The sequence below is a fragment of the Euleptes europaea genome, chromosome 17 (genome assembly GCF_029931775.1).
Source record: "Euleptes europaea isolate rEulEur1 chromosome 17, rEulEur1.hap1, whole genome shotgun sequence".
Taxonomy (NCBI): domain Eukaryota; kingdom Metazoa; phylum Chordata; class Lepidosauria; order Squamata; family Sphaerodactylidae; genus Euleptes; species Euleptes europaea.
The window spans coordinates 26,076,775-26,104,294 of NC_079328.1; the positions used below are offsets into that span (position 1 = coordinate 26,076,775).

Consider the following 27,520-nt stretch of genomic DNA (forward strand, 5'->3'; position numbering starts at 1 on the left):
ACCAACCTCCTACTCTTTCTGCCCACAGCTGAAACAGTTTGAGCGGCTGCAACAGGAGGTCACCCAGCCAATCGACAATGACCTCTCCAACTGGACGCCACCGCAGCACTACGCCCATGTGCGTGGGGGCGGCACCGCCCTCTGCCCCTCCGACCAGCAGCTGCTGCTGTTCTACCTGGAGCAGTGCGAGGCCAACCTCACCACCCTGACCAACGCCGTGGACGCCTTCTTCACCGCCATCAGCACCAACCAGCCGCCCAAGATCTTCGTGGCGCACAGCAAGTTCGTCATCCTGAGTGCCCACAAGCTGGTCTTCATCGGGGACACTCTGTCACGCCAGGCCAAGGCCCAGGACGTGCGCCACAAGGTCACCCACTACAGCAACCTGCTTTGCGACATGCTCAAGGAGATCGTGGCGACCACCAAGACGGCTGCCCTCCTGTACCCTTCCCCTGCGGCCGCCAAGGACATGGTGGAGCGGGTCCATGAGCTGGCAAACAGCACGCAGCAGTTCCGGATGGTGCTGGGGCAGCTGGCAGCTATGTGAAGGCCATTCGTACCTGTCCGTCTCCCCCCCCCCCACCCTGTGAAGAGGAGGCCCGCTTACAAGCCATTCCCTGTAAATACCTGACCGGACAACTGAACTGACCTTACACAGAGGGGTGGCTTGGTTGGCTGGCTGGCTGCTCCCTCTTCCTCCCTTTCCCCAAATTGTTCTGTAGACAGACTTCCATGCCAGCAAGTTCCAGAGAGTCTGATGCAGGCCCAATCCTGTCCTGCTGGCAAGGAGTAACATTTATAGTCCCGACGGCAGGCAGGGGCAGGGTCACAGAAGGCAAATAATTATTTTTTTTCCCCTTCCCTGTCTGATTCTGAAATTGTTTGGTTAATGGGCACTATTTAAATCAAATAAAGAGACATAGAATTGAAGCAGTGAGAGGGGTGAGGGAGAAAGGTTTGTGTTGTGCGTTTTTGTTATCTTGTGTGGTCAAGAAGACCAGGGTACCCTAGACACACGTCTGAGTGAATGTGTCCCACTGTTCAGTTTGGTCCAAGGTCACAATGGGTCACCAAATTGCAAGGGGGGAAGTATCCTTCCACTGCACCTCCCTCTTATACTGAAGCAGATGTTGTCTTTAGGTTTCGCACACAGCTTGAGCCCAATCTGAGCAACAGCAGCCACGTACAACAATAAAGAGGTCAACCACAATGGGGTGAAGCTCCTGTATAAGTTAGGAAAGAATACTGAGAATCCAGATATCATGAAATCAGAGGTAGTTTATTAAGGGGAATCATTATCTGTCTGAACCAGGCCATAGAGTGTGAATTAATAGATCCACATAATGGGGCTAGGAACAAATAGGGGAGATTTCTCTACAAACCTTAAAGTAGTCCTGGGTTTGCATAAAAATCTGACATTGAATAATAGTACTAATACATCAGGGGATTAAAACTCTCCAAAATAGTAGAAACAACACCTGTAGCTGCAAGAAAATAATGCCTATTGAGCTCTCAGTTGCCTTTTAGAGGTTGCTAAGCAACCACAATACTCACAACAATATTGCTGAGCTTTCCAAGCCTTGGTTTCTGTAAAGTAAACCCATAGGTGTGGAAGCAGAGGTGGACTTGGAGGCAAAAACAGCCTGTTCCTGACCCGTCTCCTGTCCTGTCCATCATGCCAGGGGGAGGGAAAGTTGAAGACAGGTACACATAAAGGTAGGCGAACTAATGGGTGAAAATGAAAGAAGTAGGAAAAGAGAAGAGACTATGGGTGCTTCCTGGAAAGGGAAAGAGACAGTTGTGGAGGAAGGGATGGCTGCCAACTTGGAAGGCTTTTGGACATGTTCATGGAGGAGAGGGCTATCCATGGCTACTAGTCAAAATGAATACTAGTCATGATGCATACCTATTCTCTCCAGGATCAGAGGAGCATGCCCAATATATAAGGTGCTGTGGAGCACAGGCAGGACAATGCTGCTGCAGTCATCTTGTTTGTGGGCTTCCTAGAGGCACCTGGTTGGCCACTGTGTGAGCAGACTGCTGGACTTGATGGACCTTGGTCTGATCCAGCAGGGCTTTTCTTATGTTCTTAAGGGATACAGGGAGCAAATGAGGTGCTCCCCACAAGTCCCTGCAGGCCCCACCCTTGTAATTATCCAGTTCAAGTAGTCATAATACTATCAAGCATACATCTGGAGCAGACTGGCCATTTAACTTGCTGGGAAAGGTACTGGCATACCACCACCCTGCAGGGCTACTCGCCAGGAGCGAGCAGAGCCAAGCCCCCATCAATCTGATAATGCCACAGGCTAGTTGGCTCAGTTCCTTCAGTGGCACTGATGGATGGCTGGTGTTGACTCACCGGTGTCCTCACTTTATGCCACTGACAGTTTGCAGGAGGTGACTGTGGGTGAGCCAGCACCCGTCGTTGGCACTGCTGGTCTGGTTTGCGAAGTGCCACCTTGTAGCATCACGGGGGCTGCTGGGCTTGCTGGGCTTTCCTCTGAACTTGCTAGTTCGCCCCTGCGCTCAGCAATAATACCAGAATGCCCAGATTATTGAGCATTTCGGATGCTGGCACACACTGTGCAATGTGTATTATTAGGTGGGAGGCTCGAGGTCAGAAAGGTAGAGCAAGGGGCTCACTTAGGGGCAATAGGTTCCTGTAGGGTTGTGGCTCAGTGATAGAGCCTCTGCTTTGCATGCAGAAGGTCCCAGGTTCAATCCCTGGCATCTCCAGTTAAAGGGACTAGGCGAGGAGATGATGGGAAATACCTCCTCTGCCTGAGACCCTAGAGAGCAGCTGCCAGTCTGAGTAGACAATGCTGGCTTTGATGGACCAAGGGTCTGATTCAGTATAGGGCAGCTTCATGTGTTCAAAGGTTCAGCTCCCAGGATCCCAAACACCTGCGTTAGCAATAGCCCCCAAAGGTAACATCCAAAGACGAGGTGAGAGGCACATGACACATGAAGCTGCCTTATACTGAATCCAACCTTGTCCATCAAAGTCAGTATTGTCTACTCAGACTGGCAGTGGCTCTCCGGGGTCTCAGGCAGAGGTCTTTCACATTACCTACTTGCCTGGTCCCTTTAACTGGAGATGCCAGGGATTGAACCTGGGACCTTCTGCATGCCAAGCAGATGCTCTACCACTGAGCCACAGGTGGTGGGCTCTCTTTCTCACTCTGTCAGAGAGGGCATCTTGGACACAGATGGGTGATTCCTCTTCCCTGTGCTAGGGTAGGCAGGAAGTAATAAATTTTCCCCCCTTCCTGTTTCATGCCAGAATCGCCCTCTGATTCCAGTTTTCTTCCTGCCTCACTAAGGGAAGGCAGCTTTGCAGCTCACTCTGCACTACCTTCAGCCACCAGTAGGTGGACTACAATCCCTCCCTCCCCACTGCAAGGAAAGCTATCCACAGACTTTCCCCCTTCCCCCTCTCTCTCCAGAGGCTAAATGGCCATCTGTCAGCAATGCTGATTCTGTGACCTTAGGCAGATCATGAGAGGGAGGGCAGTGATGTTTGCATCAGTGTTTGGCTCTCGTGCCCCATCCTTTCATGCCCAGGGTAATGCTGATCACTTTGGTGTCAGGAAGCAATTTACCTCCAGGCCAGATTGTCTAGGGATCCTGGAGGGTTGTGTTTTTTTTGGGGGGGGCATCTTCTGGGCATGGAGTAGAGGTCATGGGATGTGGGGGGGGGTAGTGAATTTCCTGCATTGTGCAGGGGGTTGGACTAGATGACCCTGGTGGTCCCTTCCAACTCGATTCTATGATTTGGCCAACCCCTGCCCTGGCTTGTCTATCCACGCACCGTGTGTCAGAGAGGCTATCGTGGAGCGCTGCTGGCTCCTGGCTTTTGTATATGTATGCAGGAGAGAAAAGGACTCCAGTATTTGCTGAACTCTGAACAGCTTCTACGGTAAAATCAATGTAGTTTGATATTCGGTTCTGAATACCTCCGAAGAAACTGGTAAAGTCTCTCCTGATTCCAGTCATTGAAAGTGGGCCTGCTACAATGACCCAAGAAGACAAGATGCAGCTGATCCATCATAGGGCCAAACATGATTTTCTCAAAAATAGCTTTGGGGTGGGGAGGGAATCAGATTGAGATTCGGAAAGGGACTCCCTGCACAGTTTTCCAGATTAAATAACCCCAAGAGTTATTTGCCCAACGGTGGAAACATACCAATACAGATCTTCCATTGTCCTACCTACTTTGACCAAGGCAACAAATTTTACCTCTACATGGGGCACAATTGGCTGGGAAATTCTGTTACATGGAAATGAATTGGCCTTGATGCACACAGCTCTACAGTAAAGGAAAGAGTTAGTTTTGATATGCTGACTTTCTCTACCACTTAAGGCAGAATCAAACTGGCTTACAATCACCTTCCCTTCCCCTCTCCCCACAAGAGACACCCTGTGAGGTAGGTGGGGCTGAGAGAGTGTGACTAGCCCATGGTCACCCAGATGGCTTTGTGTGGAGGAGCGGGGAAACAAATCCAGTTCTCCAGATTAGCCTCCTCCGGTCATGTGGAGAAGTGGGGAATCCAACCCGGTTCTCCAGATCAGACTCCACCGCTCCAAACCACTGCTGTTAACCACTACACCACGCTGGAAATAGATGCAAATGAAAAAAAAAGCTGTTTCTGTTATAAAGGAGAACCAAAACACTGAGAGCGGGGAAGAACTCTGAACTATTTTAAAATCTGCTCTAAAAATAAAGCGCGGCAGTTGAACCAAAGCATGATGACAGCCTCAAATCGTGAAGAAAGAAAAGAACCAGGAGGGAACATCTTGCAGGGCTCCGAGAGTATAAAAGCTGAGAAACTGGCCCTGTTTGTTCAGAGATTTTCAACAATTGGTGATACATGTTGGAAAAGGGAGCGGGGAGTCAAAATACTCCTTAATTCCCTGAAACCTTCCTAACAATAGTTTGGTTCCCACACCCCACTGTGCATCTCCCTAAGACGAGAGCACTACCTGTTTCTTTGTGAGATGGGGTAAATGCATTAGACAAAATTGAGTTTGTAATGGAAGACGTGCCCTGGCTGACGTTTCCTGCCTTAACTTTTTCTCCACTGAAAGAGATGTATTAGGTCCGTGCTGCTGTTTGTCATGGGCAGTTCCCAGGGGGTCAGCGTAGTTCCTCTGAGTAAAAATATGATACAAGAGGTGGATGAGCATGTTCTCTCCCCTTGTTTAAGTAAAAACAACTGGGAGGCAATTGGGATGGGGGGCGTAGTTAGGGTTGCCAATCTCCAGGTACTAGCTGGAGATCTGCTATCGCAACTGATCTCCAGCCGATAGAGATCGGTTCACCCGGAGAAAATGGCCGCTTTGGCCATTGGTCCCTCCCCTCCGCAAGCCCCGCCCTCCTCAGGCTCTGCCCTAAAAACCTCCTGCCGGTGGCGAAGAGGGACCTGGCAACCCTAGCCGTAGTAGTTACGCCTTTCCCTCATGGCATTTTCTGGATTTCAGTAGCACCCCACTCCCAGCAGTTGCCATATTCCCTGCAGCGTGTGTGTGTTAAGTGCCGTCAAGTCGCTTCTGACTCATGGCGACCCTATGAATGAAAGTCCTCCAAAATGTCCTATCTTGGACAGCCTTGCTCAGATCTTGCAAATTGAAGGCTGTGGCTTCCTTTATTGAGTCAGTCCATCTCTTGTTGGGTCTTCCTCTTTTCCTGCTGCCCTCAGCTTTTCCTAGCATGACTGTCTTTTCCAGTGACTCTTGTCGTCTCATGACGTGACCAAAATACGATAGCCTTAATTTAGTCATTTTAGCTTCTAGGGTCAGTTCAGGCTTGATTTGATCTATAACCCACTGATTGGTTTTTTTGGCAGTCCAAGGAATCCGTAACACTCTCCTCCAACACCACATTTCAAAGGAATCTATTTTCTTCCCATCAGCTTTCTTCACTGTCCAGCTTTCACACCCATACATAGTAATAGGGAATACGATGGCATGAATTAATCTAGTCTTGGTGGCCAGTGACACATCCTTACACTTCAAAATCTTTTCTATTCCCTGCAGAGGGAAACTTAAAGATGGGGGTGGGGGGGATGACCAGGTTGTGCTGCAGCACAAGTCTGTGTTTAAATTGTGTTGTGTGGGACAAGAAGGTCGCATGAAAAGGACACACGCAGGACATGAAGGAAAACAAACTTTTATTGGACTCCCTGCGCTCTTCCACCATTCCCAGCTCAGGCTGCCGAGTTTTCTGCCATGGTTTTCTCAGCCCATTCACCGAGGACACTGACACGGGCATACACGGCAGGGGTGGTGACAGAGCAGCGGCTGCTGCCCCAGGACACGATGCCCACCAGCTTCCAGACGCCATCATTCTGGCACACAAGGGGGCCGCCAGAATCTCCCTGCAAGACACAACATAGTGGAAGAAGAAGAGTTGGTTTCTATACTCCGATTTTCTCTACCTTTAAAGAATCTCAAGCCAGCTTACGATCTCCTTCCCTTCCTCTCCCCCACAACAGACACCTTGTGAAGCAGGTGGGGCTGAGAGAGTTCGGAGAGAACTGTGACTAGCCCAGGGTCACCCAGCTGGCTTCACGTGCAGGAGTGGAGGATCCAACCCCGGTTCACCAGATTAGAGTCTGCCCCTCATGTGGAGGAGCAGGGAATCAAACCCGGTTCTCCAGACGAGAGTCCACTGCTCTTAACCACTACACCATGCTGGAAACATTGTGAGGGGTGGTCACATGAGCACATGAAGCTGCCTTATGCTGAATCAGACCCTTGGTCCATCCAAGTCAGTATTGTTTAAGACCGGCAGCAGCTCTCCAGGGTCTCAGGCAGAGGTCTTTCTCATCACCTATTTGCCTAGTCCCTTTAACTGGAGATGCCAGGGATTGAACCTGGGACCTTCTGCATGCCAAACAGATGCTCTACCACTGAGCCACAGCCCCTCCCAAGAATAATACCTGAAGCTGCCTTATACTGAATCAGACCCTTGGTCCATCAAAGTCAGTATTGTCTACTCAGATCGACGGCAGCTCTCCAGGGTCTCAGGAAGAGGTCTTTCACATCACCTTCTTGCCTGCTCCCTTTAACTGGAGATGCCAGGGATTGAACCAGGGGCCTTCTGCATGCCAAGCAGATGCTCTAGCACTGAGCCACAGCCCCTCCAGGGCCTTGATCCATGAGGGGTGCTCTTACATTCATACAATTTGAGTACTCCCTCTAGGAAGGCAGTCATTCCACATTTAGTGTCTTCCTATGGGAAGTGCCAGCCCTCCACTGTTTTCCAAGGGAGAAGGGAACGGACGCTCACCATGCAAGAAGAAGAGCCAGCCGCACCCGCACAGATCATCAGGTCCGAAATGTTGCTGCCCCAATAGTCTTTGCACTGATCGTTGGACAGCAGGGGCAGGGCTGTTTGTTGCAGCTTGCTGGGGGTGTTGAAGGCTGCATGGGAAAGGATCAAGTCAGAATACAGGGGGGCTTCCACATTGAAATGCTCCTACAGTGAATCAGTGAAATACTCCTACAGTGGAAACTTGAAAGAAAATATTCCAGCCTGCACATGCCCCACCCCCAAAGAATGCAGAACCCTTTTCTTCAGACCTCCCCCAGGTGGCTGAAGACCGGCTGTTAGCAGGCAGCCCAGGTATGCCGCTAGGACCAGCAAGCCTTGCTCGGGGTTAACATCAGTGTGTCTTTCTCTCTCACACACACACCAAGTTTACAAAGATGACAAAACAAAATCCAGTTTGAAAGAAGGACCTTCGGAGCACTGAACTGTTTGCTTAGTCCTCTGAAGATTCATCCTGGTAAGGACAGGAAATGCTCTGGAGAAAAATTGGCCTAATTCCCCCAGGAATCTCCACCCGATATGCACTCCTAGGAGCCCTATTCACAAGTTATTGTGAATGCATATACAATACATGTACAGTGGGCACTTCATTGTTTTTAATACATGCGTAGAGGAATTACATTCAACTCGTGCACAGCTATATGGGATACGAACCCCACGTTTATCCAGGTAAACCGGTCCCTGGTTTCAGTTGCTAACTGAACGCACATTGGCGCTTTCTTACAAACAGATGTATGTACATACATTCATGATGTACTTATGTTCACTGTAACATAGGGACAGGGCTTTCGGTGAGTGCAAGAAAGCCAGCTGTTGGACTCTGTAAACTTGGCGGAGTGGTGTGAAGGGAAGCATCCAGCAAATCTCAACTATGTGAAAACAGGAGAAGGAGCAGCTCTCCCAGTCCCTGTCATAGTGGCCATCTGGATGATCCCTAGGTCTCTGGGCAGGTAACCCTCTTCTCCAGGGATGGAGAACTTTCAGTAGGACTTTCCGAGCCCAAATAGAATTGCTTTGGAGCCATATCCGGTTTAGCGACTGCCAATTGGCCATCCTGGATTTGGAGACAATGTGTAGTGTAAGGCAGAAGATAGGAGGCTGTACCACTTCTGACTGTAAGTGGAGGGGGTCCATTTTTTTAAAATGTTCCACCATAAATTCAATACATCAGCATAACAGGTACTAAACCCCTCTCTCTGATATGGTTTTGCTCTGTACATACAAAAAGATTTTTAAATGTGGGGGAGCCTTCGACGAAATGTCCTGCAATCTTACATGAGACTGTCCCGAATTTTGCCACAGAATTATGTGTAACATGTAGACCGACTCATAGCAGTGTAGAACAAGCTTGATTGAACAGTTCGCAGGCTAGGAGCAGACAATAAAACAGCTTAAAAGAAGATGAAACACCTTTGCTTAAAAGCCTGGAGAGGGAACAAACTTTTTGTCTTGGCCCCTAAAGGAAAATAAGGTGGATGCCAGGTGATCCTCAAGGGGGAGGGCATTACAAAGGCGAGGGGCCACTACTGAACAGCCCCCGCCTCTGATCCCCACTCCCATCAGCTCTGCAGGCAGGGCACAAAGATCAGGGAATCAGAAGAGGGTCTTAAATGATGGGCTTGGGAGGATGGGTGGAGAGGGTCCCTGAAATATGCTGGTCCCAAATCACTTGAGGGCAGGGGTGTCAAACTCAATTGTTACGAGGGCCAGATATGATATGAATGTCACTTGGTCGGCTGTGCCATGCCTCGCCAGCCCAGATTGAGGGGTGGGGGGCTGCCTGTTCTGGCTTGTGGGCTGGTTAAGAGCTCTCAAGGGGCTCTCAAGGATCTGCTTCGCGGGCCTTATGTTTGACACCCCTGCTTTAGGGCCTTCAAGGTAAGAACAAGCACTCGGTTTTGAAAACATGTGTGGCCAAAGCAGATCTCGTAGGCCAATGTAGACTGACGTCAGCTCCTCCACGTCGTCTGGAGCTGCTAATCCCTGCCTCCCGGCTTGTTTTGTGGACCCTAAGAAGGCATTTTGCTCTGGAATGCAGCCCGGCTGCAGCACCTTATGCAACCGGCACATCTCTCTTGGCTCAAAATTGTGGCAAAGCAGCAATCCCACAACTCTCTCAGAAATATGGAAGTCCATTGCAAGACCCACCGTTGTAGCGCGTCTTGCCCCACCCGCTGGTGGCACAGAGATCACCGCTCTGGAAATGGTCCGTAGCATCTGTCAGGCACACGGGGGACACCCTAGCATCTATCTCGGCAGGTGTAGCCAGCTTGATCAGGGCAATGTCATTGTTGATAGCAACGGGGTCCCACTCTGGGTGGGTGAAGACCTGGTTGGAAAAGAGGCACGCTGTGAGTTAGGCTGGGATTCAGTTATATGGGGAGGGGGCTTCTGTTTTCCTCTCCTGGCCACTGTTTCTTGCATTGCAAGCTGATTTTTTTTAATGCTGGGGGTTGTGCCGCACTGTGTGCCACGCGACCAAAGATGCCTGCAAGCAGATTCATGGAGGAAAGGTCCATCAATGGCTACTAGCCATGGTGAGTAAAGGGAATCTCCATAATCAAACAAAGCCAACCTCTGAACCCTAGTATAAGGACACAACATCAGGGGAAGGCCCTGGCCTCTGCCCTGTTTGAGAGCCAACGTGGTATAGTGGTTAAGAGCGGTGGTTTGGAGTGATGGACTCTAATCTGGAGAACCGGGTTTGATTCCCCAGTCCTCCACATGAGCAGATAATCTGGTGAAATGGATTTGTTTCCCCACTCCGGCACACAAAGCCAGCTGGGTGACCTTGGGCAAGTTACAGCTCTGTTAGAGCTCTCTCAGCCCCACCTACCTCACAGGGCATCTGTTGTGGGGAGGGGAAGGAAAGGTGATTGTAAGACGGTTTGAGTCTCCCTTAAGTGATAGAGAAAGTTGGCATATAAAAAACCAACTCTTCTTCTGTTTGTTGGCTCTCCAGGGCAACTGGCTGGCTGTATGAAACAGGATGCCAGAATAGATAGATCACTGGTCTGATCCAGCAGGCTCTTCTTGTGTTCTTACTCCTTCTCTCATGCCCTTCTTTCTTACACTTGCAAAGGTAGCACTCTCCAGGGGTGACCGCAGCAAGGAGCTACTTCATTCCTACTGCCTAGCAAGCTGTAAGACTTCCTCACCCACCTGTTCAACAGCCAGTTTTTGTACATTCTCCACAGAAGAGCTACGGTCATGTTCTCCAAGCACTACGACGTTGGACTTCCTAGAGAACAAAACGAGGACAGCCTGTTACACGACAGTTAACGGGAACAGCAACCCTACCTGTGTGTGTGTGTGTGTTAAGTGCCGTCAAGTCGCTTCCAACTCATGGCGACCCTATGAATTAATGTCCTCCAAAACGTCCTATCTTTAACAGCCTTGCTCAGATATAATATATATAATATACCCCAACAATGGAGCAGCAGGAACTTTGTACTCACGTCACCCCGCAATGGGCAGCAGTCACCACCCAGCGGTCGCTGACGAGAGACCCACCGCAAAAGTGCCACCCGCTCTGCTCCTGCAAGGTAGGCCAATAGAAGGAGAAGGTTAGACTAGTGTTGCCAACTTCTGGGTGGGAGACAAGCAAAAACAATGAAATAACGTGCTGACAAGGAACTTAGCATCACAACTTATAGTTTTTGTGTTGCTTGGAATTGTCTCAAGATTTTGTGCTGGCATCTATTGCTCCACGGAACTTACCACTGCAAGGCTTTTTTCAGATTATCTCATTTCGGTTGCAAAGTGTCGTTTGCACAAGTTCTTTCTCTAAGATTGATGGTATGCATTAAACATGGTATTGTGTTGCATGTAATTCAACTTTGACTTAGTATTTGTGAATGTAATCACATATATGGTTGGTGGCTTAAGTTGCTGTTTTTTCTGCTAACTTCTGGGTGGGGCTGGGAGTTCCCCTGGATCTCCAGATGACACAGATCAGTTCCCCTGGAGAACATGACAGCTTCTGAGGGTGGGCTGTATGGAATGGCATTGTACCCGGCTGATGCCCCTCCCCTCTCAAAATCCCACTCTCCCCAAGCACCAGCCCCCAAAACTGCACCTGGAGGTTGGCAACCCTAGACTCTGGGCAGGTGTATAAATATTTTAAATAAATAAGAGTGTGGGGTTCGAGGCATCACTGATGAGCACTCTGATGCCACCCCCCATCTAACCAGCCCTCTGTCGTCAAAAAGGGAGGGATGTCTAAGGGCAAGTCTATTCTGGATGGCCCAGGCTAGCCCGATCTCGTCAGAACTTGGAAGCTAAGCAAGGTCGGCCCTGGTTAGTATTTGGGTGGGAGACCACCAAGGAATTTCAGGGGCTCTACGCAGAGGAAGACAATGGCAAACCACCTCTGTTTGTTTCTTGCCTTGAAAACCATAGTCGTGACTTGGCAGCACTTTACACACAAAAGGGGAAGGAAGCATGCAGTGCAATGCACCCATACTCAGGAGTAAGTCTGAGTTCAATGGGACTTACTCCCTTGTAAGCAGCCAAAGTCTGGCAGAGCTAGGAAACAGAGGCAGAGCCTAGGAAGAGACTAGGCATAAGAGATAACGGGAATCGGGGACAGGGGGCGATTCAAGGAGAGAGGGGCAGTTTGTTTGCAGAAGGGCAAAGGTGGAAGCCCCATCCTTCTGACCTTTGATACCCAGATGTTTAGGTACAAATTGGCTGTATTTAAACAGAAGAGGTGCAAGAATGCAGCCCTGTTTAACCCCTTTCTCTGTTCTTATAGCCTCTGTCAAATGGCCTTAGGGATTACATCTTATCCGTATGGAAGTATTTTCATATAAGGCTCGAATCAGAAATAACAGGCGTCTATCAATTGTAGAAGCTTCCAATTTATTCCATAAAATGGTTGTAGATATTGAGTTGAAGGCTGATTTCAGATCTATGAATGCTGTATATAAAGAAACAGTGGATTTAGAGGAGTCAAATTGGCTGTAGTTGCTCTGTACTGGGGGAGTGCGTTCTGCGCATGATCAGAAGCAATGTCCTTTTATTATTTTCCAGATTCGAGGGCTGAACTCTATTTTTCTTTGTACGTTCCAAAGCACCCAAACACGATCCTAAGAAATTGCCAGTCAGTTTTTACCTGCAAAGAGACTTGCCAGGGCCATGATCCAGGCACTGCCTCTTCTCCGTTGACAATGCGGGTGTAGCCGCTGATGACTGGCTCGATTGCAGGGACGCCACAGTCTGGAAAGGACAAGGAAATTACCCTTTTCCAGTTTTCACACCTGGATTACACAGCTGCAGAAAGACCGACTTACCAACCTTCCAGCCCAGATACTTACTCTGTGCCGCTCTGGCAAGTGCCAGGCAGGAGAGGAACCACAAGATACTCATGCTAATTCTGAAAGTGACACATCTAGAAAAGCTGCCAGAGGCACCATCGTTTTTATACTGAATGCCCATAGTAAAGGTGGCTGGGAGCCAGCAGTTACTTGGGAAGAAGGAAGGCTGGCCCTCGATAAGGTGGTCGATAACTGGCAAGAGTTGGTCACAGTGCCCGCTGTGGGAAAACAGGAGTTATTTTTAGGCTGATCACAGCTGAAGGGTTTCCACAGCACTGTCTTTTTGAGATATTTCAGAATCCAGCGAGGAACGGACCCCAATGTTTTCTTCCCTCTTGCTTTCCTTTGTACTCACTAAGGAATTAATCCATGTTGCGAAGGACTCTGCACTCTAAAACACACCCCACACTCCAGCTTACTTCTCATGAAAATGACCAGGTATTTTTTTTCATGATGGCACCACAACCAGAAAAGTGCCAGGCAAAGACACTTTGCTTCCAGTTTCTTCACACAACTCATAGTTAATTTGTGGAACTCCCTGCTCCCAGGTTGGGGTGATGGCTGCCAACTTGGAAGGCTTTAAGAGGGGAGTTCGTGAAGGATCAGAGGTGCATGCCTATTATTATTAGGTGCTTTGGAACACAGGCAGGACAATGCTGCTGTAGTTGTCTTGCTTGTGGGCTTCCTAGAAGCCCCTGGTTGGCCACTGTGTGAACAGATTGCTGGATCTGATGGACCGTGGTCTGATCCAGCATGGCCTTTTTGTGTTCTTATGTCTGGAAACTTTAATTGACCCCCAAAACATCTGCCAGGCTTGGGATATTTATGGTAGTGGAAAGTGCAGCCAAGCTGCAGCCGACTCAGGACAACCCTTCATGGGGTTTTCAAGGCAAGAGATGTTCAGGGGTGGTTTGCCATTGCTTGCCTCTGCTTAGCGACCCTGGACTTCCTTGGTGGTCTCCCATCCAAATACTAACAAGTGCCGGTCCTGCTTAGCTTCCACTTGCCTAGGCCATCCAGGAGGTGAGGGTGGGATTTTATACAAGAATAATCTCACTCGGAGGCTGAAAGACCTGCACTGTCCATCTGTCCCAGGCATGGTTCAAAGCATTGTGTTTAAGCCCCTAAATGGCTTGGGGTCAGGGTACTTGAAGGACTGCCTCCTCCTATACTGTCCTGCCTGCCAGTTAAGGTCCTCCTCACAAGCCCTGCTTTCCATGCCCCAGCTACAGAGCTGAGGTGGGTAGCAAGCAGGGCTTTTCCAGTGGTGGCACCTTGTCCCTGGAATGCATTCCCTCTTGAGGCTCACCTGGCATTTAGTTTTCTGCCCTTTATGTGGCAGGCCACCGCATTTCTTTTTGTCCAGGCTTTTGACTGAGTGTTTGTATCTTTTTCAGGCTGTTTTCATGGCCGACTTCAAACTTAATTTTCTAATCTATTATTATGACTACCATTTTAAGCTGCTGGATGTGTTTTTAGGGCCTGGCTTGTTTCCATTCTGGGTTTTTTTTATGGCTTGTCTTTTCTTTTATTTTGTATTTTTTTTATTTTCAAAACATCACATTAAACATCAAACACATAAAACATACATTAAATACACGAATACAATGCAAACAGCAGTGCCTTAATTTTCTAATCCAATCTAACATACAGCAAACATTTATCTGGGTGTATCTGTGCCATTCTTGTCTCTTTCAACATTCATTAAATTGCAATTTTGTAATGACTGAAACACCAGGAAGCAAAGAGGGTAACTTGTAATTTGAATTCTATAATATATATGTTCTATAATAGACATGTTCTATAAATTTACTTTAAATAACATATATGGCTTGTCTTTTTTATGCTACTGTTTTATTATTTTATTATATTGTTTTACTAGTAAGCCGTCTTGAGTAGGTCTCTGGACAGGAGGTGTATTCATTTTCTAAATAAATAGATATGCTCCCCTGAAGTCCCCTGTATGGTTGCCAAATCTGGGTTGGGAAATTTCTGGAGATTTGGGGGTGGAGCCTGGGGAGAGTGGTTTTTGGGGAGGGACCTCAGCAGGGATGTAATGCCGGAGAGTCTACCCTCCGATGCAGCCATTTTCTCTAAGGGAGCTGATTTGTGTTGTCTGGAGAGCAGTTGTAATCCCAGGAGATCTTCAGGCCTCACCTGGAGGTTGGCTACCATGGTCCTAATGGTTTAAGGCACTGTGGTCAAGAGGACCCCTTCGGGCTTCTATGCTCTTCACTCTCAGACAGGCTGGCACTAACTGCTGAGCCAGCATGGCGTAGAGGTTAAGAGCGGTAGTTTGGAGTGGTGGAGAACCATGTTTGATTCCCCACTCCTCCACATGAGTGGCAGATGCTAATCCGGTGAACTGGATTTGTTTCCCCACTCCTACACATGAAGCCAGCTGGGTGACTTTGGGCTACTCACAGCTCTCTTAGAGCTCTCTCAGCCCCATCTACCTCACAGGGTGTCTGTTGTGGGGAGGGGAAGGGAAGGTGATTGTAAGCCAGTCTGAGTCTTCCTTAAGTAGTGGAGAAAATTGTCATATAAAAATCAACTCTTCTCCTCCTCCTCCTCCCAGTCAAGTCTGCCTGATGCCTGGACGAACATGTTGCTCTGGGCACCTGTGGCTGGGAAAGGTTTACCTGAAGACAGGTGTATTGCCAGAGCCCAGAGACGGCCCATTGATTCCATCAACAGTGGCAGCTGCATCTGATGCCATAGCCTCGGCTGAACCTCTTGAACAGTTTCTGTGCCCGTTTCCCTCCTGGGTGGACTAACTGCTGTCATCTCGATAAATGGCGCGCGTCCTGTGCTCATGATTTCCTGATTTGAAACTAAAACCAGTAGCTTTGCCAGTTACAAAGCTATGCAGCCCTTCAGCATTCAGCATGGTGTAGTGGCGCCCTAGGAGATCACCTAGGTTTGCGTGGTGGTCGGGTCCAGCCCTGGCTCCGGTTCTTCTCCGCCTCAGCAATAGGCCGGTGAGACTGTCCTTGCATCAGGCCACCTGGGCCTTTGCCCACACTTTATCCACAGCTAAGCTATGGAATTTTCTGCTTATCTTCAAGGTCCTCAGATAGGAGATGGGGGAAAAACTTCACTTTCCCATCCCCTGCCACCCATGTGGATCATGTCCATGCCACATATATAAAGGTCTGTAACTCTTGCTTCATTCTCAACCCCTTCAAGAAGCAACATGGCCACCATCTGGATCCTGTCCTGCCTGGCCCTCCTTGGCATTGCCTGGGGTAAGTGCCAGCTAGGCCTGCTGAGGGTGAGGCAAAAACAAGGGGGACTAAGAGCCGGAGCCAGCTTCTGCCTTGTGTGCTGCTAAAAGGCCTGCCTGACAGGATAGGTTGTATGATTCGGACCCTTTTTGGCATCGCTGAAGAAGGAACTACCTACGTGGCTGGACACATTCTGTCCAGGGTGGCATCTGCAGGGTGCCTGCTTGGGCCACCTTGGTCTCTTTCCCAGTACTGGTAGAAATAGATGTTGCCCTGCTTCATCCAGCCACAGAACCAGGGCTTAATTCCTAAAACGGTAGGTTTTAGGGAATCCCTCCGGGGTTAACCCCTAACCCTTGCTTTCACATCAGGTTGTGGTGTTCCTGCCATCCAACCTGTCCTCAGTGGCTATTCACGGATTGTCAACGGAGAGGAGGCAGTCCCCGGATCATGGCCCTGGCAGGTTTCTCTACAGGTAAGAATCCAGGACTGGTAGCCTATGCTGGAAGTGTGGAAGACCACGGGGGAGAAGAAGGGGTTCAGCACGTGACAGCGACATGTGCCAATGGATGTCTAGCAGACCCTGAAATCAAGGGTTCAGTAGTAGAGATGATTGAGAGCCTGCCACTTCAGCTCACATCCCTCACCAATCACGAGCTGGTTTTTCAGCAGGCAGCTGAGATGGCCTGACCTGGATGGCCGAGGCCAGCCCAACCTTATCTGATAGTGGAAGGAAGCTAAACAGGGTTGGCACTGGGCAGCACCCAGATGGGAGACCACCAAGGAAGTCCAGGGTTGGTACACAGCAGCAGGCAATGGCAAACCACCTCAAACCACCATCTCTTGCCTTGAAAACACTATGGAGGGGCCATAAGTTGGCTGTGACTTGGTGGCAAAAATGAAAAGCGGCGATTGCTTGTGAGAAGTTCGAACCTGTTCACCGGGTTAATTTCTACACACAGCTGTTCACTGCGCACATTAACCCTCAGCCTATCTTGGCACGCTCTACCGCCAATTGCTTAAATAAAGAAAAAGTCACATATCAACAAATGTGGTGTAATTTTTTATAAAAATTCCTTACCACTTAGTGTTCAAGTCCAAGTCTAACATTCATCCACGTTAATGGTTGTCATATGCCACTGTTTACTATGTTCTGGCCTTTATGTGGGGTGGGGGTGGTTTGGCAGGAGTGGGACATTGGGTAAGGCATGCACAAATACAAACCTGCCATTACACAACAATACAAATCTGCCAATATTCAACCTAAGTCTAGACTGCGCTGATTCGCTGCACAACCCTGGACAACTGACAGAGAGGACCACTGTGTTGCCCTCACCAGAGACTAAGCACTCAGGCAGGGACAGATTTAGGTTTGATGAGGCCCTAAGCTATTGAAGGTAATGGGGCCCTTTAAATGTTCAGATAACAGGTACAACAGCTTGACCTACATTCAACTGTGCTGCACTGCAGTCTGCAGCTGCATGCTACATGTTGCCATGCAACCAGTCCATGCAGAATGTAGGCACCCTATATATAGAAATGAGCAAACCAGTGATATTTTAGGGAGCAGGATAGCAGGCAGGGCCCATTACTTACATCATAGGAGCCTACACAACACAAAACACTGTTGCTGTATGTAGGTTTTATTTTATTTGTTTTTTATCTTATATTTTGGAAATGTACATCCAGTTTTTTTCCCTTTAAATTTTTTGGGGACTCCCAAGAGAGTGGGGCCCTAAACTATAGCTTGTTTAGCTTATACGTAAATCCGGCACTGCACTCAGGGGGTCCCTTCCTGGTACTCATCTGCTCCCCTCCTCCTTCCAGGACAGCACCGGCTTCCACTTCTGTGGTGGTTCTCTGATCAGGGAGAACTGGGTGATCACCGCTGCCCACTGCAATGTCAGGTAGGAGAAGATGTTTTCGTTGGAAGAGTGGGGCAAGAGATTCATTTCAGAGGTGCTGGGGCTCCAGATTCCAAAGCAGCTGTACCCCCTGGCAGCTGTGACCTCCCCCCAACCCCACATATGGGATAGTCAGGAGTGTTGCACTCTGGACTGCCTCAGAGTGATCCCAAAATGTAGCACAATTAGAGCCAGTGTGGTGTGGAGGTTAAGAGCAGTGGTTTGGAGCGGTGGACTCTGATTTGGAGAACCAGATTTTATTCCCCACTCCTCCACATGAGCAGCAGAGGCTAATCTGGTGAACTGGGTTGGTTTCCCCACTCCTACATATGAAGCCAGCTGGGTGACCTTGGGCTGGTCGCAGTTCTCTTAGAGCTCTCTCAGCCCCACCTACCTCATAGGGTGTCTGTTGGGAGGGGAAGGGAAGGTGATTGTAAGCCGGTTTGAGTCTCCCTTAAGGGGTAGAGAAAGTTGGCATATAAAAACCAACTCTCCTTCTCCTCCTCCTCCTTCTCCTCCTCCTCCTCCTTCTTCTTCACCGTTACCATCATTTGTCCGTGCAGTTATGACCGGGGTGGGTGGGATTCCAGATGTGGCCATCGACCTGCCGTTCCCTCCCTCCATTCTTTATTACAGTCCCAATTTTTCTAGGAGGTTGTGAAGAATAGAAACGCACTCTCTGTGCTGGGTGGATTGTTTTTCCATGTCTTTCACCATGTTCTCACCTCAGGATGATTGTGTGTTTTGGCACGTGTTCGAAAGCATAGTTCCAGCTGTCAGTCCCTAAACTGCTTGCTACGGTCTCCATTAAAAAAAAAAAAATCTCTATTACATCTCTATTACAGCGCCTTGAACATCAAGCTGGCATACAGAAACCAGCTTTCAAAAGTTTCCATGGCATTGAAATAACCATAACAGTTAGCTAACCTCTGCTGCTAAAGAGCCCTGGAATGAGACCGATCAAATAGGTGGCCCTGCCATGAATGACCCAACTAGCCCCATATCGTCAGCTCTCAGAAGCTAAGCAGGGTCAGTTTTGGTTAATACTTGGATGGGAGACCATCAAGGAAGTCCAGGGTTCCTACGCAAGAGCAGGCAATGGCAAACCACCTCTGTTTTCCTCTTGAAGAAGAGTTGGTTTTTCATATGCCAACTTTCTTTTCCTTTTTAAAGAGAATCAAACCGGCTTACAATCACATTCCTTTCCTCTCCCCACAGCACCTTGTGAGGTAGGTGAGGCTGAGAGAGCTCTAAGAGAGCTGTGACTAGATCAAGGTCACCCAGCTGGCTTCATGTGTAGGAGTGGGGAAACCAACCCTGTTCACCAGATTAGCGTCCGCTGCTCTTGTGGAGGAGTGGGGGAATCAAACCCGGCTCTCCAGATTAGAGTCCACTGCTCCTAACCACGACACCACGCTGGCTCTCTCTCCTTGCCTTGAAACCCCTCCAGAGTTGCCATAAGCCAGCTGCAATGTGACCGCAATTTCCAGCACCAAAAAGAAGGCCTTCCTAACTGTCCACCCTACCGTTTCAGAACCTTGGACTTTGCACATTTGAGGCTGAAACTTGGTTGGTTGATTGGTCCAAATTAAGCCAGTGACAAGCTTGAGATACAACGGTGTGCATCCTGGCTTTGTCAGGGTTTGCTCACGTGATCGTATCAGTTCATGCAAATGTCCGCTGGTGTGGTCGTGGTCTGGCCCAGTTGTATGGCTGCCAACTACTGAAACCGACCACTTGCACAATTGCCTGAACTGACTTTTCACATTGTCATTTTATGCCCCAAACCAGCTCAGCTCTACTCATGGCAGGTGGCAGCAGGGAGCCAGCATAGTTTAGTGGTTAAGAGTGGTGGATTGGAGCGGCGGACTCTGATCTGGAGAACCGGGTTGGTTTCCACACTCCTCCACATGAAGCCAGCTGAGTGACCTTGGACTAGTCACACACTCTCAGCCCCACCTACAACACAGGGTGTCTGTTGTGGGGAGGGGAAGGGAAGATGATTGTAAGCCGGTTTGAGTCTTCCTTAAGAGAGCCAGCGTGGTGTAGTGGTTAAGAGCAGTGGTTTGGAGCGGTGGAGTCTGATCTGGAGAACCGGGTTTTATTCCCCACTCCTCCACATGAGTGGCGGAGGCTAATCTGGTGAACTGGATTTGTTTCCCCACTCCTACACACGAAGCCAGCTAGGTGACCTTGGGGAAGTCACAGTTCTGTTAGAGCTCTCTCAGCCCCACCTACCTCACAGGGTGTCTGTTGTGGGGAGGGGAAGGGAAGGTGATTGTAAGCCGGTTTGAGTCTCCCTTAAGTGGTAGGGGAAGTCGGCATATAAAAACCAACTCTTCTTCTTCTTCTTTAGAGAAAGTCAGCATATAAAAACCAACTCTTCTTCTTCAGATGAGGGAAAAGAAAAGAGACGGTCACAATATTAAAGAAGTAGTCGAACAATCAGTCATTCACCTCAGACAGTGAATGCTTTATAAAACATGCATGCATCCTCTGTGCTGTTGGATGTTTATTGTGCTCTGCTGCTCAGCTTCTTGGTTGTAAAGACGGCTACGGCTGAAATGGACCTATAGAAGGAGACTTTACATGGTCAAGGTTTCCCTTCTGCATCTTGGGTCAGCCCAAGCATTGGGATCATCCGGGGGAGACAGCAGCAGTGCCTCAGGCTCTGAGCTCCCCTTACCTCTGCCATAAATTCAGTATTTATTTGGTGTTTATTTTAGTACATTTTTATCCTGCCAGTCCTCCGAAGAGCTCAGGGGGGTGTACATCATTTCTCCCCATCCTCCATTTAATCACTCACACCAACAGCCCTGTGAGGGAGGCTAGGCTGAGAGAGTCTGACTGGCTCAAGGTCACCCAGCGAGCTTCCATGGCGGAGTGGGGATTTGAACTTGAGTCTCCCTGATCCTAGTCCGACACCCTAATTGTTACTCCACGCTCCCCAATAAGTGTCCTATTATTTATTTTTATTAAAACACTTCTAGCTTGCCTTTGGTCCTGGCCTGGCTAGCCTGATCTCATCAGACTTCAGAAGCTAAGCAGGTTCAGCCCTGGTTAGTACTTGGATGGGAGACCACGAAGGAATATCAGGGTTGCTACACAGAGGAAGGCATTAGCGAATAACCTCTATTAAGTGTCTTGCCTTGAAAACCCTACTGGGTTGCCGTAAGTTGGCTGCGACTTGACAGCACTTTACACACACATCTCGTTTTCCTTGTGGTTCAAGGTGGCTCACAATATTACAGCCACTCACTCCCTGCCTAGCCCTCAGACAACATGAGAATAATAATACTGACCTGTGTAACACAGCTGTTGCAAAAATTACTGTGATGCTTGGAATAAAGCACCTTGGGCATTCTCAGTAATGGCTAATGGATCATCTGTGAACTTCCCTTCTCCCCATTGCAGGAAAACTCATCGCGTGGTGTTGGGTGAATTTGACCAAGGCTCTCCTTCGGAAGAAATTCAAGTCCTAAAGATTGCCGAGGTAATACAAGACTTCCGATCTCCAGAGGGTGCTTGCTCTTTTTTGGGGGTACAGACAATCTAGGTCTTCCAAGTTCAAATGCTGCCCAGTCCTTGTCTTCCCAGATCTTTTAGCAAACTTTCCCACTGAGACTGTGCATGACTGTCTGTTGCAATTGACCCACCTGTTACCAACTTCTCTTCTGCCCCCATACATCCTTGTTGGTCTTCCACAACATGCTCAAGGAGCTTTCAACTTGCGTTCTAGTTTCAGTACATCTGTGCTTCCTTATTCCAAAAACAACTGGACTGTCTTTGCTATTTTAGGGGCGAATTGATGGTTTGTTTCGTTTTTAAAAATAAAATAAAACCAACACCATGCCAACTTTACATCAAATCAGCAACATGCCTCTTTCCTCCACTGCTAAATTTGCAGGGATATGCAAAGGCTGAAAGAGAAATGTGTTAGTGTGCGTTGCAAAGACATCTGTGCAAGTTACTGAAAAATGAACAGAATATATATTCTGTTCAACCTGGAGGTCTTGAAAAGAAAAACCTAAAAAAATGATGGAGAAGGGGGTGGGGCTAGGATGGTAAGAGTGACAAAAATGGGGTGGGGGTGGCTCTGTCTGAAATGACCAATGTTAGGCCTAAAGAAACATCCTGGTAAAGTTAAGCAACTGCTGTATGAGGCACTCAAAAACATGAAGAATTGGTTTTTAAACTCCGCTTTTTATTTACCTTTAAGGAGTCTCAAAGTGTCTTACAATCACCTTCCCTTCTCCTCCCCACAACAGACACTTTGTGAGGTAGATGGGGCTGAGAGAGTTCAGAGAGAATTGTGACTGGCCCAGGGTCACCCAGCAGGCTGCGAATGGAGGAGTGGGGAAACCAACTACCTCTTAACCACTTAAGAGTCCGCTCTTAACCACTACAACACGCTGGCTCTCTACACCACGCTCTTAACCACCACACCACATGGACTGCAAACTAGGACAGGACAATGTTTTGGATGTAAACTATATGCCAGGATGGGTGGACCCTTCCAAATTTAATCCGTAATTAATGTCAATGACAATGTACTTAGAAGGGTGTAACTCTGCTTAGGATAACACCGTAAGAAATTCAAAAGGGTGCTAGTGCAGAAGCAACCTCAATGGTTCAATCTCCCAAATTCCATCTCCAGTTAAAAGGATCTTTGGCAATGTATATTGGGGGCAGGGGGCAGGGGGAGATGGACCAGTGGCTTGATTTGGTATACGCCAGCTTTCTATTTTCACGTACGTGGCCTGAAGTGTGGTCTCTGGTTTCAGAAATATCAAGACCTGTGCAGTTTTTTCTAGCAGACAGAGTTGCATTGCTGAGACTCATCAGCTTGAACCAAATTGTCTTCTTTGGCAGGTCTTCAAGAATCCCAAGTTTAACATCTTCACCATCAAAAATGACATCATGTTGCTAAAGCTTGCCACCCCGGCCAGGATAACTGCCCGCGTGTCTCCTGTGTGTCTGCCCGAAGCCAATGATAACTTCCCTGGGGGCCTGTCTTGCGTCACCACCGGATGGGGCCTTACCCACCACAATGGTAACACTACATCCTGTTAGCCAAATTGCTCGGTTACGAATATTTATATGGGGGAATTAGCAAATCAATAACCGGCAATAGGCATAACTGCAGGATCTAAGCCGGTGTCTACCAGAGTCCGTTCTGTGGTTCAAAGAATAAGGCAGAAGCAATGGAGTTAAAATTAAAAGGTGTTTACTTGATTATATGTTCACACACAAACAAAACAGATTTTTACAAAACACACACAGAGAGAGCCTAGAGAATAAAAAGGTGGTAGAGTAGAGACGTTTGCCCATGTGGCAGATTTCCCTGTGAAGAGGGGCAATACTGTACCTGGTCCCGTGGGGAGGGGGACATCCAAGGTTCCATGCAGCAGAGAGGAATAAAATGGGGGCTGGGGGGGGTCCCCTGTGTGTTCGAGCATCGCTGCCCACTCTGATAGAGTGACAGCAAGTATGAGGGGGGAAAGGAAAGGGTCCTTATGGCTTGAGATCGACCCCAGTTATACTCTTTTGGGGCTGGGGGATGATGGGCTTACCCCCTCGTGGTTCCCATGTCAAACAAAAGGCAGACAATAGCGTTAATGATCGGCTACTAGGGTGTGGCGATGGGTGATTTAGACGGGCTAACTAGAACCTGTGGGCTTTGCTCAATTCCGGGAGATCCGGGAGACAATCGCTGATGGGTTTATTGAGTTGACACAAAGACCACTGTCAGGCTTCAATACCTGTTTGGAAATGGGCAGAGGGAACTATTTGGGGGGACTTGAATCCTGGTCTAATTCAGCCAGTCTTTTAAAAAAACCCTGGCTATATACCCTCAGGAACCAGATAGTTTAGAGCAGTGATCCCCAACCTATGGGTCGCAACCCCCAAGGGGGTCGCGAAGTGTTTTCTGGGGGGTCGTCACCACGTCTCGCAGGAAAGCAAGCCAGAGCAAGGTGAGAAAGGAGGAGAAAGAGGAGGAGGAGTGAACTCTGGACCGCGGGGCGTGGTGCGGGGAAAGACGCGCTCCCTCGTGTCCTCTGGTGTGCCGGCGTAGGCCAAGGGCTGGGCGGTGCCCGCAGTCCTCAGACATGTCGGAGGTATCTAGCCCCTTTCGGAGTAGTCAACAAAGATTCTGCTATCTCCCAAGGTCATTATTCAGAGGCGTCGTCAAAACAGGCAGGAGTCAACGGCCGGAAAGATCAATCATAGCAGTAGCAAGAAGGCAGGGAAATTGCACGGTTGCTTCCGCAAAGTGAAAGCGTGCCTGCACTGCCTTTATCACTCAGTGCACTTCCAAGCTAGGCTTCATCCTGCAACGACTCAGCACCAGTTCTCTGTCTGCTTAGGCTTTCCAGGCGAGCACTCCTTCGCCTACCCTGCAAAACTATACGCTGGCGAGTCCTGATATGCCTATCAGGTTCAGGTGAGCTTGGAGGGCTGCCATTCTCAGCTTCCACTGCAGGAGTTGGGGGACGAGTAGCTTCTGTCTGCCTTTGTTCCATCTCTCTGCCTAGCTGTGGTTCTTGCTGAGTTGTTTCAGGCTCCTGTACTACTGACTGCAATGGAGGTACTGAAGGCCCAGAGGCAACCTGTTCCTCCACTTCAGCTTCAGAGTCCTCCGGGTCCTCAGCTCCGAAGGCAGGGCCCATGACATCCGGTGACGTAGACGTGCCATTTCGCGTAGAAGGGAGCAGGCCCCCCGGCTTTGGCAGTCGCCCGAGTCGTTTGAACTAGTGGTCCCTTTGCTGCAGTTTGACACATGGGCGAGTTTTTTGCCCGACTGGGGCAGATCTCAGGGCAGGCCATTTATGCAGGTTCGGTTTTGACGCTCACTATTCAGGGTCCTGATGCAAGAGGAGAAAGTCAAACAAATTCCACCACCACCACAACCACCACCCTGCTCGCCTGCTCCTTCCTTTGCATAGCCGTTAGCAATGGTCGTTTGCATAGCTAAGCCGCGGCTGTGATTTCATGGTTTCTTCAGTAAATGCTTCGATGCAGGGCAGAGCAAATACAAAAGGTCACTTTAAAGGGGCTCTTAAGAAATGCGAATGAGCCCCATGGCACAGGGTGGTAAGCTGCAGTACTGCAGTCCAAGCTCTGCTCATGATCTGCGTTAGATCCCAGGGAAGTTGGTTTCAGGTAGCCGGCTCAAGGTCGACTCAGCCTTCCATCCTTCCGAGGTCGGTCAAATGAGTACCCAGCTTGCTGGGGGTAAAGTGCAGATGACTGGGGAAGGCACTGCAAACCATCCCATAAAACAAAGTCTGCCTAGTAAACGTCGGGATGTGACATCATCCCATGGGTCAGGAATGACCCGGTGGTTGTACAGGGGACCTTTACCTTTTACCTATTGAGGATGTTGAGGATAACATGAGGTTGGCTTTAACAAACACTCAGCCACGAATTTTGAAGCTGGTTACCCAGATGCAAGCACAACCATCACATTAAATATTAATTAATTATTTAATGAAATTAGTTAATTAAATATTACGCTGGAATTATATTCTGAAAAATCTATTTTAATGTGTTTTCTTTATCCTATTGAAAATGTCATTTTATGGCTTTATGCGAATGTGGCGGGGGTCGCAGGTTACTTGGCAATTGTAAAAGGGAGTCGCGACTCGGAAAAGGTTGGGAACCACTGGTTTAGAGCCACTGTGAGGCCACTATTTCTGTTGGACTTTAGGTCTTTGTACTCAGGACACCGCCAGGTTCAGCAAAACCAACTGCCTTCAGAAACAGATGGGGTAGCTCTTTGGGAAGTCTCCAGGTGGGGCTGTCCCTCTTTGGCCTCCATTTCTGGCCAATATCTTCCAGGCTAAGGCAGGCAGGAGGTATTGCTTGATGATGAAAATGGTAACATGTAATCTTGGAAAGGCCCATCATTCTTTGTCAGTTCTCTAAGGGCATATTTACAAACTGGTCTAATAGTGTTTCTCACTCCCAAGGAATCCTGGAAACGGTAGTTCAGAAGCTAGGATCTCTTGCAGAGAAATCACAACATTCTCACTAGCAAGCCACAATTCTCTGGGGAGAGCCATGGCAGTTAATGATAATAATTAAGTGCCGTCAAGTCACAACTAACTTACGAAGACCCCCTTCATGGGGTTTTCAAGGCAAAAGATTAGCAGAGAGGATGTGCTATTGCCTTCATCATCTTCCTTGGTGGTCTCCTGCCAAATACTAACTATGGCTGATCCAGCTTAGCTTCTGAGCTCTACCAAGCTCAGAAAGGGGTATGAAATTATGTTTCTTATGTAAATGGCTCAAGCTCATGAATGTGGATAAACGTGATGTTGGAAGGCTGCATTATATTTCATCTGGAATGCCGCAGCTTGCCAATTTAAGAAATGTCCTTGAGAACCTTATTTGCTGTTGGGTCTTTTTTCAGACAAGAACACCCCAGAGAAGCTACAGCAGGTGGCCCTTCCTCTGCTGACCAACGAAGAGTGCAAGAAATACTGGGGCAACCGCATCGCTGATGTCATGGTCTGTGCAGGTGCTGCGGGAGCCTCCTCTTGCATGGTATGTCCCTACCTTGCATCCTTAGAAAGTCCACAGCTGTCCCATCTCCATTTACCTTTGTGGACACTCAGCAGCATACCTCCTCTTGCCAGGATCTGAACTGGTTCCAGACATCTCCTTGTTCTACCGTTCTCTGGTTTTGGGGTGGATCTGTGGCTGTGTGGCAGAACATCTGCTTTGCATGCAGAAGATTCCCTGGTTCAACCACCAGCATCTCCAACTGAAAGGATCAGGCAGTGGGCGGGGTGAAGGACTGCAACCTGCCAATCAAAGCAGGCAATACTGATCTTGGCCAACCAAGGGACAGGCTCAGTAGAAGCCAGCTTATTCTTAAATGGCCATGGCTTGGTGGTAGAGCATCTGCTTGGCATACAGGAGGTCCCAGGTTCAATCTCCAACATCTCCAGTTGAAAGGATGATGTTGAAGGACTGCGACCTGCCAATCAAAGCAGCCAGTATTGACCTTGACCAACCAATTGACAGTCTCAGTAGAAGTGGAGCCAGCTTATTCTTAAATGGCCATGGCTCAGTGGTAGAGCATCTGCTTGGCATACAGAAGGTCCCAGGTTCTCTCCCCAACATCTCCAGTTGAAAGGATCAGGTAGGCAGTGATGTGAAAGATCTCAACCTGAGACTTTGGAGAGCTGCTACTGGATAGAGCAGACCATGCCACCCTGATTCATAGGTTTGTGTGCATTCCTTTGTTCATCTTGCTCCCTAACATGTCCTTTGATAGACCTGTGCTGCATTTCTGAGAGCCATTTCCCTGCAATGGAAATCCTGAATTCTAAGGGAATGAGGGTAGGCAATTACCCAGCAAGAATAGGAAGAAAAGAAAAACTATCAGTACACGCACAGCTAGTAGGATGTCAGAAATACATAGGGAAGAGTAAGCGACCATTGCTGACAAATGGCCATCTAACCTCCTTCTTCACCGCATGGCTGCATCCCATACCCCCATATGTGAGGCAGGGCCTTCCCACCGAACCTCCTTTGATACTCTGCTGTGCTTCCTGTCTGCAGGGAGACTCTGGTGGACCCTTGGTGTGCCAGAAGAACGGCGCCTGGACCTTGGCGGGGATCGTTTCCTGGGGCAGCAGTTCCTGTGCAACATCTAGCCCTGGGGTCTACGCCCGTGTCACAGAGCTTCGGTCCTGGATTGATGAGATCCTTGCAAACAATTAA

The 27,520-nt window shown here is 48.8% G+C and overlaps 3 protein-coding genes across 4 annotated transcripts in view; 2 read left to right on the forward strand and 1 right to left on the reverse strand.

The window, feature by feature from the left end:
- BCAR1 (BCAR1 scaffold protein, Cas family member) overlaps positions 1-555 on the forward strand; it is a 49,951-nt gene extending 49,396 nt beyond the window's left edge. Inside the window, exon 7 of the mRNA XM_056862538.1 lies at positions 29-555. Within this exon, the coding sequence (XP_056718516.1) occupies positions 29-547 (519 nt within the window). The 3' untranslated portion in view covers positions 548-555. The remainder of the gene's footprint in view (positions 1-28) is intronic.
- Positions 556-6,209: 5,654 nt separating this feature from the next.
- On the reverse strand, positions 6,210-12,706 carry LOC130488701 (chymotrypsinogen A-like). The gene is made up of 7 exons (XM_056862340.1): positions 12,655-12,706; positions 12,453-12,556; positions 10,795-10,874; positions 10,499-10,577; positions 9,485-9,665; positions 7,295-7,428; positions 6,210-6,380 (listed from the first exon to the last, which is right to left on the reverse strand). The coding sequence occupies exons 1-7, from the start codon at positions 12,704-12,706 to the stop codon at positions 6,210-6,212; spliced, it is 801 nt and encodes a 266-aa protein (XP_056718318.1).
- A 3,109-nt stretch (positions 12,707-15,815) lies between these two features.
- Positions 15,816-27,520, forward strand: LOC130488963 (chymotrypsinogen 2-like). Of its 2 annotated transcripts, XM_056862654.1 has the most exons (7): positions 15,816-15,902; positions 16,253-16,356; positions 17,709-17,788; positions 21,200-21,278; positions 22,658-22,838; positions 26,202-26,335; positions 27,359-27,520. In XM_056862654.1, the coding sequence occupies exons 1-7, from the start codon at positions 15,851-15,853 to the stop codon at positions 27,518-27,520; spliced, it is 792 nt and encodes a 263-aa protein (XP_056718632.1). In that variant the 5' UTR covers positions 15,816-15,850. The 2 variants fall into 2 exon arrangements, with proteins under 2 accessions (XP_056718632.1, XP_056718633.1); XM_056862655.1 differs by lacking the exon at positions 26,202-26,335 and having other exon boundaries at positions 27,359-27,453.

Bases quoted from the DNA above. Each gene is read 5' to 3' on its own strand.
- LOC130488701 (XM_056862340.1), bottom strand. From the start codon at position 12,706: ATGAGTATCTTGTGGTTCCTCTCCTGCCTGGCACTTGCCAGAGCGGCA. The intron at 7,429-9,484 runs GTGGGTCTTGCA...TTTCCCATGCAG, and splicing joins GGGCAAGACGCGCTACAACG to CCTTCAACACCCCCAGCAAG. The intron at 6,381-7,294 runs GTGAGCGTCCGT...TGTGTCTTGCAG, and splicing joins CTGGCTCTTCTTCTTGCATG to GGAGATTCTGGCGGCCCCCT.
- LOC130488963 (XM_056862654.1), top strand. From the start codon at position 15,851: ATGGCCACCATCTGGATCCTGTCCTGCCTGGCCCTCCTTGGCATTGCC. The intron at 17,789-21,199 runs GTAGGAGAAGAT...TCCCCATTGCAG, and splicing joins GCTGCCCACTGCAATGTCAG to GAAAACTCATCGCGTGGTGT. The intron at 22,839-26,201 runs GTAACACTACAT...GTCTTTTTTCAG, and splicing joins GGGCCTTACCCACCACAATG to ACAAGAACACCCCAGAGAAG.